This window comes from Microtus ochrogaster, chromosome 1 (genome assembly GCF_000317375.1).
Source record: "Microtus ochrogaster isolate Prairie Vole_2 chromosome 1, MicOch1.0, whole genome shotgun sequence".
Taxonomy (NCBI): Eukaryota; Metazoa; Chordata; class Mammalia; order Rodentia; family Cricetidae; genus Microtus; species Microtus ochrogaster.
The window spans coordinates 52,093,516-52,108,689 of NC_022009.1; the positions used below are offsets into that span (position 1 = coordinate 52,093,516).

The window sequence follows — 15,174 nt, forward strand, 5'->3', positions numbered from 1 at the left end:
CTTCCTTTATTTTAGCCTCACTCTTATTCATTTTCAACAACTAAGTTTGTAGAACATTTTGACACAGTGACACCTGAGTACTTAAGGTGTCTCCTTCACTGGTTTCCTGTGCCATTCTAGAACTATTTGTCCTCTTCGGGGTTCAGCTTTTTCATCTGTTAGATGAGGATAATCTTAAGAGTGCTTGGAAACAGACTGAAGAGAGGACCAGACCTTTCCCTGCGCTAGAACCTCATGGGTATATCAAGAACCCACAAGGCAGCTTGTTAGCCTGGGGATCCCACCCCACACACCTGCCACAGTAGTTTTTCCATAGTTGATGTCATGTTGTATAAAATGGAAGGATTCAGTGTGTGATTGGCAGTGTGGGCCCTGAGCCTCTGGGGATAGGAATAGAAACCCAGATTGGTGAATAATCTGCATTGTGATGCAGATTGAACCCACAAGAGCAGATAAGATCTCTGAGGAAAGAGGCAAAGAGAGGAGAGCCTAGGGCAAGCTTTCAGGAAGAAGAAGGATCTGGAAGGAAGCATTTGAAATGATTTACACTACCATTAGCTGGCAAGCTAGCAAAACGTGGGTGTGTGATCCCTGGTCAGCATTGAATCCAGACTCAAACACCCTGCCATGTGCAGGCACCAGGCTGTACATACTGCCCCCTAATCTTCAATTTCAACACTAAAATAAACACTGTCACTAATGCAGTCACAATCTGGGACTGCTTTTCTTATTTTTATAGATAAGGAAGGATGTGAGCATTTGGAAGCTGCTGTCGATGTGTTGGCAATATGTGCACATGTTGCTGCAGCCGCTACCTGCCACTTCACACAGAGCTCCTTGCTGAATGTGCAGGGTGTGGGAGGGGCTTCCTAAAACAATATTATGAGACCTCTGCAGGATGGTACAAAACAACAGCTGATGGTTTACATAAAGAGGAACTGGGTCCTGCCTGCTGTGGCTGGAAACTCTGCAGTGCTTTCCTGCCTTCTGTATGTCCACAGTCCACAGAACACGTGAAGGACCCCACCTCCATCCATATAATGCTCCCAGCTGTGAAAAATACCAGTTCTAATACATTTTGATCTTAACTACTTTTCAAATTTTTTGTTGCATTCACTCTTTCACTGCAGAGGGAGAGAACTGAAAAGAAATTCATCCCAAGATTAACATGAGTAATACGTGATATCACTGGCTAGTAAAGCCAGCACCCAGGAATATAGAGGCAACAGGATAACCTGAGCTACAGTCAGACTATTTCAGAAAAACAGAACACCAGGAATGGGCTGGATTTCAGAGAAGATGCCGCATATGCGAAGGAGTCTCCTGTTGCCACACCTTAAACTCTGCCAAGTGTTCAGTAAATTATCTTTCTTAATTATCTTTTCAGACTATTCACAAGCAACTTAAATGCTGAATTTCTGTCTTCAGGTAAAGTTTTCTTTGACATGTCAGTTCTTTAAAAACAAACCACAAACGAACAGCTTTTACAAGAAGTGCGCCGACCATAATGCGCTCTTCTTGTATGTTCAGTGCTCCGCACGAGTGTAGGTCTCTGCTTTACAAAGTCATTGAGGACATCTTCAATGAGCATCACATTTAAAGAACACTGCTTGTCATCGCAGGATCAGCAGGACAATGCAGGAACACTCCTGTGACTGAGAGGCCAGCCTGGCAGGCTCGCCTTGGGGCCACCAGGCAGCACCCAAATCCTGACACAGCAACTTAATATTATTTATGAATGCCTGGCCTTATGCTTATTCCACTAGCTCTTATGACTTGTCTATCTGGTGGACTGAGTCCAGGCTCCTCCCTCTCTATCTCCCTTGTTCTAGCTATTGGCCAGTCAGCTTCTGTTTTGTTTGTTTGTTGTTTGTTTGCTGTTGTTTTTTTCAAGACAGGGTTTCTCTGTAGCCTTGGTTCATGGCCTAGAACTAGCTCTTGTAGGCCAGGCTGGCCTTTAACTCACAGAGATCCACCTGCCTCTGTCTGAGGAGTGCTGGGCCATTCAACATTATATTAGACCAATCGTGTGCTTTAGGCAGGTAAGATTACATAATTAAACACATCATTACATAGTTAAACAAATGCAAAACATCTTTACAAAATTAAACAAATGCAACACACCTTTACATAGTTAAAGCAATATCTCAGAATAGCATAGTAAATATTAGACCAGCTGACAAGACTCTGTCTCAAACAAAAATAAATAAAATTTAAAAAAAAGAAAGGCTACCTATTATATTTTGGTTTAAGTAATATTAATGGAGTCATTAGGAGAGTTTCCTTAGTATCCATCATGGCAAGTTGTTGGGAGAGAAAATTCGTTCCATGGGACTGGAGAGATGGCTCAGTGGTTTGGTTAAAAACACTGTCTGCTCTTTTGGAGAATACTAGTTGGGTCCCCATCACCCAAATGGTTGCTCACAACTGACTGTATCCAGTTCTAGGGGATGTGACACCTCTTCTTACCTCCAAAGGCATCAAACATGCATGTGGTATGCATACATATATGTAGGCAAAACAAGAAAGGAAGGAAGGAAGGAAAAAAGGAAGGAAGGAAGAAACTTGTTCTGGGGACATAGGGTCAGGGTTACCTCACTCAGCACACTATTTTCCTGTTCTTTTGTTTGCCCACAAATGTAATGATTTGGTTTTACTGTACAGCTGAATAAAATCCCACTGTATATAGATACATTTTCATTATCTATTCATCAGTTGAAGGACGTTTAGGTTGTCTTCATTTCCTGGATATTTTGAATAAAGCAGCAATGAGTAAGGCTGAGCAAGTAGCTGGAGAGCAGGGTATGGAGTCCTTTGGTCATGTGCTCAGGCGTGGTGAACCTGAGTCGCGTCGTAGATCTGCTTTTAGTTTCCTGGGGATTTTCCACACCAGTCTCCATCGTGCCTGCTCTGGTTCACAATCCCGCTAACAATGAGTGAAGGGTCCCTTTCCTCGGGTCCTCATGCCAGTGTGGATGGGGAAGATCTCACAAGCCTCTACCTAAGATGAAGAGCTGCAGGCAACTAAATAGCTGCAGAGAAAAGAAGAATTGCCTTTCTCTAGCGATGACCCCCAGATGGGTTATCCAAGCCCAGGAGGTCAGCCATAAACACATAAATGCAACCAGCACTAAATGGAGTGTGTGTGTGTGTGTGTGTGTGTGTGTGTGTGTGTGTGTGTGTGCAATAATGAAGAGGTCAGGAATTGGAGAAGTTGGGGGACATGTGGGAGGAGATGGAGAGGTTAAGGAAGGCTGAGAGTGATAATAAGCATAGTGCTTAGGCATGGAGTTCTGAAAGAAAAGATAAAAGGAAGAAATACAGCGCTATCAAGGCAGGCCAGTGAAGCCTTGGAAGCTGTCAGCTCTAGAGCGCTGAGCTCCCTCCTGGCTGGTTTACAAATAGATGCATTTAAACTAAGTACTCTTATGAGAATTAGTGGTAAATAGTTTGCATATACTGTTAGTTCTTATGTGGCCTCTAACATTCACTATTCAAAGTCCAGATTCTGAGTCTTATACTTGTTTTTTTTATGCTGAAAGTTATTTTTAAAGACTGGCTCTTGCTTTAGATTCTGTGTGTGTAAAGATAAGGGGATGGTTTGTGTTGGCAGAAGGTGAGGCTTCTAGCCTCCCTGGTCCCAGAAGTATCATTCCTATGAGCACGTCCTGCTGGAGGGAACTGTCCCAGAATCAATATTTGCATAGAAACTCTCCTCCAACCTACCCTTATTGGATCAGATAAGAGGAAAAATTGAACCCAGAATCTAAACAACTGCCTGCCTCTTCCTCCTCTTGCCACTGATGTCATTGTTAGGAGAGAAGAAGAGAGAAGTTGCCTCCTAATATATTTTTTGACATTAATGTATATATTGTAGGCTCAGTAGACAGTTCCAATTACATATTTCATATGCATGATTTCCTGGGGTGAACATAAATTTTTGAAAGTCTAGAACAAATAAGTTTTGTTCTCATATGTGAGCCACAGGCTAAATGTACCCTGAAAGTTATTATTATTATTCAGTGTTTTTTTTTTTCTTTAAAAAGCAAAGATTATTTAGATACTGGATTAGGACGTTCTCTTTTCTTTACCCTCCAGTATAGATGTAGACAGTCTGGCTGCCTTTGCATGAGTCTTGCTCTGTTATTTAAGTGTAGTAACAGACAGTGGATATTGACATCTCTAAAGATGTGAGAGTATGTGTGGTATTGTTGATAAAGACAAATGGCAAGGTGCACTTAAAGCCCAGGCACAAATCCTGCCATGAATGAGTGAATGAATGAGTAGATGAATGTAATATTGCTACCGGGGACAAACTCATCTTTTTTATTTTTTTCTTTTATGCTCATCTATTCTTTCTTGATTCTACCTTTTTGTATTAAAAACTCTCTGGAGCTGGGCATGATGGCACACAGCTTTAGTGCCAGCACTCGGGAGGTAGAGGTGGGTAGATCTTTTTGAGTTTGAGGCCAGGGTAGTCTACAAAGTGAGTTCCAGGACAGCCAGGGCTACACAGAGAAAACCTGTCTTGAAACACCCTCCGCCTAAAAAACTATTCCTGTGTGTGTGTTTGTGTTTGTGTCCTCCCCCTCTCATGTGCACACACACACACACACACACACACACACACACACACACAAACTTTCTAAAAAAAAATCAGTATTAGCTCTGTCTGACATAAAAAAATCAGTTCATATGCATTACCCTAATGTTCTGTATCTTAGTTGAATTAGATGAGTGAAAGAAACACCTAGGCCCAGAACATGGTTTTATTTTCTTTATTATTAATCAAAAGTAAAGGTTTGAGGAATGAAAGAAAATAAGTAAGTCACAAATTAAATGCCCACAGTCCTCTGTAACAATCTTTCTCAAATGTAGTCAGACTTTCTTTTGTGGGACCACTAGCTCCCCAGTAATGACAGGGAGACTTATTATTAATTATGAAAGCTTAGTCTTAGCTTGGGCTTTTTCCCAGCTAGTTCTTATAATGTAAATTAACCTGTCTCTGTTAATTTACATCCAGTCACGTGGCTTGGTTACCTCTGTTGTGTACCACGTCTAACTTCTACAGAGTCTCTAGCAAAGTCTTTGTACCTAGATCCTGCCTTCTCTTGCCTCTCCCCAGAAATCCCAGCTATCCTCTCCTGCCTGGCTGTTGACCGTTCGGCTCTTTACTAAACCAGTCAGAAGGCACTGTAGGCAGAGACATGACTTTACGGTGTACGCCAGTTATTTCACAACTCACTGTGTAGACCAGGCTACCTCAGACTCAGAGATCCACCAGCGTCTGTCTTCCCAATGCCAGGATTAATGGTGTGCACTGCCACACTGGGTTCTAAGCTTTTCTTCACACTGGGTTCTAAGCTTTTCTTCAGTTCCTTTTTACACGTTGGAAACTTGACTGGGTGAGACTTTGCCCTGAGGTCATTCATTATTCACTTTATCTGTTTATCTCCTTGAACAACATTCCACTTTCTGGTTCCCTTTTTCTCCTCAAATGTTTTTCCTTGCTCACCTTGTTCCTTTAATTTTAAATCTTCATTAGAATTGCCACTAATATCCACACAACAGAATCAATATGAGGCTGTTTTGAGATTTTTTTTTCTGCCAACCAAATTAATCCAATTAGCCCCAGACAGACTCTCTGGACAAGGGCAGAAGACAGCCACTCTGTACCAAAATATCACAAAAACAATCTCTAGGCGACATGCTAAAATTCTTCTCCTCTGAAACCTCCTGAGTGTGCACTCCCATAGTTGAAATAATTCTCGGCACCAGCATGGCCCATTAAGCAGTGCTTAAAGCATTCCACTGCTTTTCTAACTCAAAGTACCAAAGTCTAAATTCCTCCAAACAAACACATGGTCAGGCCCATCACAACAATACCCCAGTCTCTGGTACCAACTTTGTCTTAGTCAGGGTTTTTATTGCTGTGAAGAGACACCCTGACCATGGCAGCTCTTACAAAGAGAACATCTAATTGGGGTGGCTCACTTACAGTTTCAGAGTTTCCACTATCATCATGATGTGGCCCGCAAGCAGAAGTGTTACTGGAATGGCACACTTTCTCCAACAAGGCTACTTTTCTAATAGTGCCATTCCCTTTATCATGTTGACGTGTGGTGTGTGTGTGTGTGTGTGTGTGTGTGTGTGTGTGTGTGTGTGTGTACATGTGGGGGGGTTTGGCAGGAGTTGCTTATGACATGGTGTTCATGTGGAAATCAGAAAAAAACCTGCAGGACCCACACTCCCTTCCTCGGGTGGCAGGAGACTTTATATAGTTCCAGCCCTCACTTCATCCTACACTATTCTTGTAGCTGTCACTGATTGTGAAGCCGGGTAATATGTATACTTCATGGGGTGTGTCTGTCTTGTTTGTGAGCAGAACGCCAATGCCAGGTCCAGAGCGAGCACTCAGCGCACACTTGTTATTAGTTGTACAACAAAGTTGTCCACACTGAAAAGTTGCGCAGTCGTCAAACTTGGATCAGGGTTTCATATGTTATACTTTTTATTGAGAGTCTGTGTGAGAGTAGAGATTCCACAGAAGCTAGAGAGTGGGAGGAATCCTGTTGGCAGTGAGCAGACATCTAAGATAAGGAATGCACAGGCCAAGTGTGGCACTTGTATTTATGTTTTTGAAACTGAATACTTTAGCAGTTGCTGGAACCAGCTCCTCATGGGGGAGGTTGTTGTAGCAGTGAGGAAAGGGCTGTAAAATGCTTGACAGGGAGGTCCAGAGCAAAGGACGAAGTAGACACAGGATTCTAGAGTTTGGAATTTTGTGGTGGCAATGCACCCAGTAAGTGAGCCGTAAAGTATCGTTTCCTTTGTAATAAGACATTTATCGAGCCATCCAGTTCACAACTTACTTACACACGCATGTGTGCAGAGTTATACTCCCAGTTACTTGGGAAGTTGAGGTAGGAGGATTCACTCAAGGCTTACCTTGATACCTCAGTAAGATGCGACTTAAAAATAAAAATAAAAAGAGTGAACGACCTGTGAACACAGCTCAGCAGTAGAATGTGAAGCCCCTGGTTCAGTCCTTCATTAAAAAATAGTAATTTAACGACTCTTCTAATTGAAAATGAACAGACACCCTTACTGTACCTGGAGTTCCTCTGGTAAAGCACAGTACTGAAAGGATGATGTCAGGACGTGAAGGGATGGTGAGAAGAACTGGAATTAACCTGCCACTGGCATTGGTTTAGTAGATGAGGTAATGTGCATGGCAGACACCGTGTGACAGGTAGCCTTCCATGCGAATAGCAAACGGTACTGCTGTGTTTTCATTTTACAAGTCCATGTTTCCCTGACAAGTTGTTGTCTGGAAAAAATTACCCGAGACATTTTCTTATGATGCCATATACGTGTGTCTTTATTTTTAAAGCTGTTGAAGAAGATGACGGAAACACCGCCAAGCACGTAACTGTGACAGAGGCTAACGATGCTCCCAATCCTCAGGTATGATGCGGTCTGCCGTAGTGTGCATCTTTCTCGGCTATGGGTGGTTAGGTCACAAATGAGGCAGATTTGCCTTATGTGTCCTGTTATTACTCATTTTCATAGGAATAAACTGCTTAGTTTTGACATAAAGGCATTTCCAAAGAACCTAAATGGTTCATACAGAACTCCTCCTGTATCTGGGATGTTACTCTCTGTAATTTTAATTACTCACTGTCCAAACATATTGAATAGAAAGGTCCCTCAAGTAAGCAATTCACATGTTTTAAATTGTGTGTCACTCTGAGCAGTGTAGCTCCATCCTACCCAGCATGCAAACTTTTTCTTTATTCAAAGTATCAATACTGTGTTCACTTCCTTCCCTTAGTTACTAGAGAGCTATTTATCAGCTCAGCATCCTGGGTATTACAGGGCTTCTTCAATTTGCCCTTCCAGGGGAGGCTGGTAAATCACAACGCCTACATCACTCATCTCATCTCTTACCTGTTCTGTCATCTTGCGTCATCACAAAAAGGGTGACTATGTTACATTTTGAAAAAGAAAAAGACCATATTCATATAACATTTCCTATAGTATATTGAGTTAGTTGTTGTCTCTTGTTATTACTTAGTGTTGTTAATCTCTTACAATGCTTAATATATAAGCAGAAATGAATCATACATATATAAAAATAGGGAGTTCAGTATTATTTATAGTTTTAGGACTCACTGGGGATCTTGGGATGTGTCTTCTTTGGATAAATGGTGACTACTGCATAATGATTGATAGAGGAATACACTTCTTTCTCTCTTCTCTCTCCCTCCCTTCCCTCTACATGTCTATAGATTGATAGGTAGAAAGGAAAATAGGTAGGTAAGTAGATAGATAGATAGATAGATAGATAGATAGATAGATAGATGATAGATAGATTGATTGATAGATGATAGATTCCACTTCTTTTTTTTAATTTATTTATTTATTAAGGATTTCTGCCTCCTCCCCGCCACCGCCTCCCATTTCCCTCCCCCTCCCCCGATCAAGTCCCTCTCCCTCATCAGCTTGAAGAGCAATCAGGGTTCCCTGACCTGTGGGAAGTCCAAGGACCGCCCACCTCCATCCAGGTTTAGTAAGGTGAACATCCAAACTGCCTAGGCTCCCCCAAAGCCAGTACGTGCAGTAGGATCAAAAACCCATTGCATTGTTCTTGAGTTCTCAGTAGTCCTCATTGTCCGCTATGTTCAGCAAGTCTGGTTTTATCCCATGCTTTTTTCAGACCCAGGCCAGCTGGCCTTGGTGATTTGGTTTCTAGCCATAAATAAAGGACATTGAGCTTATAATTTCGCAATCCTAGAGAAGCTAAATAAGAAGGTGAATCCAAAGACAAACATATAGGCATCCTCCTGAATATTAACCTTCATCAGGCGATGAAAGGAGACAGAGACAGAGACCCATATTGGAGCACCGGACAGAAATCTCAAGGTCCAAATCAGGAGCAGAAGGAGAGGGAGCACGAGCAAGGAACTCAGGACCGCGAGGGGTGCACCCACACACTGAGACAATGAGGATGTTCTATCCTGATAAAGCTTTTTGCTGCCTGCTCTATCAGTGTGTGTGTAGAGACCCATCCATGTGCATGTGTGTGAATCTCCTGTCTTCACTGTAGAGTATATTTAAAGCAGATTGACGTTTCTCTTCCTTCTTCCCAGTGCATGATAAAATATATACTGTGCAGAGGACTGTCCCACAGCTGTTGAAAACTTTGGGCATATGAAGGAGGAAGATCCACCTATCCCCAGGAGGTGGGGTGTTGTTCTCTGTAGGTTTTATACCTATCCCTTTGCAAATGTTGACATCTTTCTTCTGTTAACAGTGTCTCTTTCTTCCTGAGAGACTCCGTTTCTGTGCTGCACTGTATGGCTAAAGTGAACAGCTTGTTTACACTTGGTTCTGTACGCAAGCCCTTCTTCCTTAGCTGTTGCCTTTAGTGAGCTCCTCAGCTGTTCTAAAATCTGTAAATTTTTGTAGGATAGACTTTGTGCCATGCAAAACCTAGTATGCATGGAGTGTGCGCGCGCTCATGTGTGTGTGTGTGTGTGTGTGTGTGTGTGTGTGTGTGTGTATGCACCTGCACACACATGGAGGCCAGAGAGAAGGCCTTTCACTGAACCTGGAGCTAGGCTGGGGTCCAGCAAACCCCAGCCATGTTCCCTATCCATGCCCTGCAGTGCTGGGGTCATAGGTATGCACATGGCCACACCCGGCTTTTCACGGGAACACTGGGCACTTGGCCTCCAAGCCTCATGCTTGTGCAACAAATGCTCTTACTGCAGAGCCATCTCCTGGGCCCAGAAGAAGTGCATTTTAGTGATAAGGTAATGCAGTCATTGTTTTCAGATGTGAAAGCTGTGTTTTCCATTTTTGTCACAGAAAATATTGCTTATTTGTCCTCTGTATGTCCTTCGCATTTTTCATGTTTCATTTTCTGCCCCAAGGAAGTAGACCCACATTTTATGACTCCACTTTTCACTGGCATCTGTAACATTTCTCGGGCTGAAAGCCATGCAGACTTGAATTATGCAGTACAGAGAATTTTCTTTTTCTAAGAGAGACCTTGAAATAGGCTTTAAATAACTCTTCTGACAGTTACACGTTAATCCTTCCCTTTTTCTGGCTTAACAGTGTTAGGTAAACTGTTCATAATTAATTTCACATAAGTAAATTAAACAGACCACGAATATGAAAGTCTAGATCAATTTATCTTTCCTCTTTTGTTCATGACAAAATCCCTAAAATATATTAATAAATTCATGGATATTTTGAATTAAATTACTAAATTACAGAGCCATGGAAGGGTTCCCCTCCCCCAGAGAACATCTGGTTTCATGTTGTATTTCCAGGACAACTGTCCTATAAACCTTAGAGGATTTGTGATATCTCTGGGCTCAAAGCCCTCCAGGGAATAAAGTGCCGTCCATAAACTTCTCTGAAAGCTTTCCGCAAGGTTGTTATATATAAGTAGTGCTGTAAAATTATCTAATGAAAATATTAGTACCACAAAATTAAATGGAAACTGGAAAATCAAGACAGTAATATTCCGTCTTTAATTAGAAAACATGAAATAAGTATAAAAGTTAAATTAATCTGAAACATACTTTTTAAAGTAATAACATTTGTTATTTAAAATGCAGACGTTGGATTCATGCATTGATATATCTGGTTCAGATAAAACCCTTATTTTAAGAAGGCAAAACCAACAACAACAACAACAACAACAATGTCTGTATTTAAGATTCTCATCATGACATGAAGAATTTCACGAAAATTTGTGGTTCTGTAGAAACCAAGAATATAGCCAGTGCCCCTCCGCTCATCTGTCTGCTGCTGCTGATGGACGCAGTTGTCTACAAGAGCTCTGTGTGGGACTCAGTGTCTGAGTGAGTCCCTGCAGATCCTGCCCAGTGTGCCCAGCACTCCCTGCTGGGAACAGCCCTGCCAGCCTCATGCACACATTCCCTCTGACACTCAGGCCACACTGGAAGCGGGAGAGAAGGGGAGACAGGCAGGAAGAGGAAAGGAGAGACAGAACAGAAGGATTCCTCTGCCACACAGTATTACCAGGGAGTCTTCTGAGGTTTTGTGGGATGCCAGCATCTCCTCTGCAGCAGGGGACAGTGAACACTGAGGGTGCCATGGAGCAGAAATAAGTCTCAGGTGCGAGCATAGAATTCTCTAGATAGCAGAAATTTACCATTTTAAGAATATAGTCTTTAGCGGGTTGGAAAGATGGCTCAGTGGTTAGGAGCATTCACTGCTCTTCCGAAGGCCCTGAGTTCAGTTCCCAGAACGCACATGGTGGCTCACAGCTGTCTGATATTGTCTTCTGGTTTGCAGACGTACATACAGACAAAGTACCCATATGCATTAAATAAATAAGTAAATAAATCTAAAAGAATACAATCTTTAAAGAATGTTCAGTATTTGCAAATATAAATAACCTCCCCCCACACAATTTCCTTGTCCTCCTGTCATAAAGGAGGGTACTTAATACAATTTACTCCTTTATACTGTACCTTTTACTGATTAAAAACACAACTTCATGATTTGTCCATATTTGGCATCATCTCATATTATAGGGACCATTAAAATTCTGACAAACAAGAAATATACCCTCAGGAGGATGGCTAGGATGGTAAAAAGTATTTAAAAGTAAAAATCAAATGGACCCTCAGTGATGCTCTAGATCAATGGTTCTCAATATATAGATATTTATATTACATATCAGATATTTACATTACAGTGCATAACAGTAGCAAAACTACCGTTATGAAGTAGCCACAGAAATAATTGTATGATTCGGGGTCACCACATGAAGTACTGGATGAAAGGGTGGCAGCATTAGGACCTAACACATCACTAGATTTTACAGTTCGGTTTCCTTGCAGGCCAGGAGATGACAACCACAGCCCCTGCCTGTGCCTGTATTCAAATGTTACTGGACATAGCTTATTCATCTGCTTACCCAACACTGCTTGCTGATCCAAGGCTTCGCCTGAAGAGCCAAGTAGTTGCACACATACCCGAGACTTACTGTCTGGCCTGATATGAAAATTTTGCAAATACTTGCCACTTAGATGTTCTCTCTGTGCCTTTGTCTCTCATATCGCCAGCATCTTCTCCCCAGTTCTTATTCTTAGTCAGTAACTTCTGGGGAAGAGAGACCTTCAGCAAAGAATCTTTGCGACTGCCACCATCAGACTCTGCCAGCCTGCCTGCATGTTGCCTCCTGTTCCAGTAGTTGGAACATTGATATTTACATTTCTGTCTAGGGGTAGATCCTTATCTACTTTCCATACTCAAGGGCATTAATCTTGAAAATGTGTTCCCTCACATTCTCTCTCTCTCTTCCCCTCAGCCTTCCTCTCTCTCTCATGTGATCAAATTTCCCTGTGTCGTACATGATTTCTAACACAGATAAATATGCTGAAGTTCCCCTCATCTCAGCTCCATGGAGCCAGCAGAACTCCTGTTCTCATCATTCCTCAGCAGGGCCCAGTCTGTCACAGTATCCATGGGATTCTCTGTTGGCTACATATTAGTGAAACTGTCTCCTATCTGCCTCAGAGGAGATTTCTCTCCTCAAAATCACACATTACCTTTGTCAAACTGATAGTTATTTGGAAACATTGTATCTGATACTCCAGCAGCAGACTGGTAGGTCCCCCTTCAGCAACAGACTGGTAGATCCCACCCTCAGCAGCAGACTGGTAGATCCCCATTCAGCAGCAGACTGGTAGATCCCCCAGCAGTAGACTGGTAGATTCCCCCCCCCCAACAGGACTGCTAGATCCCCCCAGCAGCAGACTGCTAGATCCCCCCAGCAGCAGACTGGTAGATCCCCCCAGCAGCAAACTGGTCAATCCCACCCCCAGCAGTAGACTGTAGATCCCCCAAGCAGAAGACTCGTAAATCTGAACCCTAGTAGCAGACTGGTAGATTCCCAAACCCCCAGCAGCACGCTGGGTAGGCTTCCAGCCTCCTACACACACACACACACACACACACACACACACACACACACACACACACACAGAGGGGGGGGGGGGATGAAACCTTTTGGTCCACCAGATTTCCCCTGAAGCTGCTCACTCTTGCTGTCTCCTTTCTGATTCCCTGTATCCTCCCACTTTGAAACACTGAAGTCAGCTCTTTAATTTATAGCCCTGCATTCCGATAACCAAAGCAATACTGTCTATGCTCTGGATGGCCCAGGCATCCTGTCCCCACCCTCCTACAGAGGCCAAGCCCCTCTCCCCCTCCAGTGGGGCTTTGAGTAGGCATCTTCCTTCCATACTCTCCCAGTATTTACAAACTCCGGAGAAACTCCCAAATAACATCTGCTGCCACTGCCTTTGAAGTGCATCTAGATGGCCCTCAAATCTGTAGGTCCTCCACTGCCTCAGAGGGGTGAAAACCAGTCCCCCTCACTTTTCTAACTCCTACTGCTGCGTCCTCCCCGCTGGACACAGCGGTCCTCTGTACTGTGCACATCTGTTTGTGATAATTGTCTGCTGAAGCCATTCCAAGAATTTCATCTTGTCCAGAACAAGAATCCAAGTTCTTTATAGGCAAAACATTGTCTATAATATTATTATATTTTAATAATATTCATTGTCTTAGAGAACAGTTAATAACATATTAATGTGCAGCATAATTTTATAGCATACCTGGTGGCATTAGCTTATATCTTGACAAAGAAGCATAATTTTAAGAAGTAACATAGTTCATTTTTATGAAGACTAATTATTATAACTCTCACTATTAAACTAAAATTATATTCTGCTAATTCTGTATATTTGTTTTTCTTTTAATTAAATGCAGTATTGTCCTGTTGATATAAAATTCCATGTGTTCAACGCCCAACTTGACTCCTCCAAATTCAAAGAACCTGATTCTTCATTTTATTGTTGTGAGGATTTTTATAATTATTTTATTTCACTTTAAAATTTGAATTGAACATATTTATTGTTGGCAATACAAAGTATATGCAGCAGGTAATACTAATATTAGGCAAAGCTATACCACTAAACTAAATCTCCAGGATAGCATAAATTTATTTTAGTTGAGACACACACACACATAATAGATGCATATCATGTAATATTTAAGTATATTTATACATCCTATAAGTTGAAATCAGGATAAACATATTTATTTAAATATTTTTATTTATTAATAACAGAGACTTTAAAATGGCATGTGCTCAACTATGTTCATAGCAGCATTTTTTGTCATAGCCAAACCCTGAAAACAACCTAAATGCCCCTCGATCAAAGAATGGATAAGGAAAATGTGGTGCATTTACACAATGGAGTACTACACAGCAGAGAAAAATAATGACATCTTGGATTTTGCAGGCAAAATGGATGGAGCTAGAAAACATCATTTTGAACAAGGTAACCCAGACCCAGAAAGATAATTATCACATGTACTCACTCATAAGTGGTTTTTAAACATAAAGCAAAGAAAACCAGCCTACACACCACAATCCCAGAGAACCTACACAACAATGAGGACCCTAATAGAGACATACATAGATGTAATCTACATGAGAAGTAGAAAAAGACAAGACCTCCTGAGTAAATTGGGAGCATGGGGACCTTGGGAGAGGGTTGAAGGGGAAGGGAGAGGTGGGGTGAGAGCAGAGAAAAATGTAGAGCTCAATAAAAATCAATTAAAAAAATACATTATCCTTGCTTTGGGAAAAATATACTGACTAGTGTCACCTCACGGGGCTATATTTTCAAAATTTTTTTTTATTGCAAACAGTTTTTTTTTTTTGTGCACTTGATTCTGATTCCCATGCTCTCTAACCCCCACTATCTCCTCTAAAATCCTCCTCCGCCTCCCCTCCCATCTGAATTCACATCCTTTGTGTTTCTCCTTTAAAAGCTAGACAAATGGGCAGACAGTAGTGGCTCATGCCTTTAGTCCCGGCTCTCAGGAAACAGAGGCAGGTGGATCTCAGTGAGTTTGAGACCAGTCTAGCACAAAACAACTTCTAGGACAGCCAGAGAAACTCTGTCTCAGAAAACAAAACAAAAAAAATCAAACAGTCATCTAAAGAATAGTAATAAAATAAGATAAAGCAAAACCAAGCAAACCAGAATAGAAACAAACAGGAAAAAAAAAGCAGAAGGAACATAAAGATAGATGCAAAGACACATACAC

General features: G+C 41.8%; 1 protein-coding gene across 1 annotated transcript in view; it reads left to right on the forward strand.

Annotated features, from left to right (window-relative positions):
* Positions 1-15,174, forward strand: part of Rapgef5 (Rap guanine nucleotide exchange factor 5) — a 239,505-nt gene that overhangs the window by 108,773 nt on the left and 115,558 nt on the right. The window contains exon 8 of the mRNA XM_005343679.1: positions 7,394-7,467. Coding sequence (XP_005343736.1) covers positions 7,394-7,467 — 74 coding nt within the window. The remainder of the gene's footprint in view (positions 1-7,393; positions 7,468-15,174) is intronic.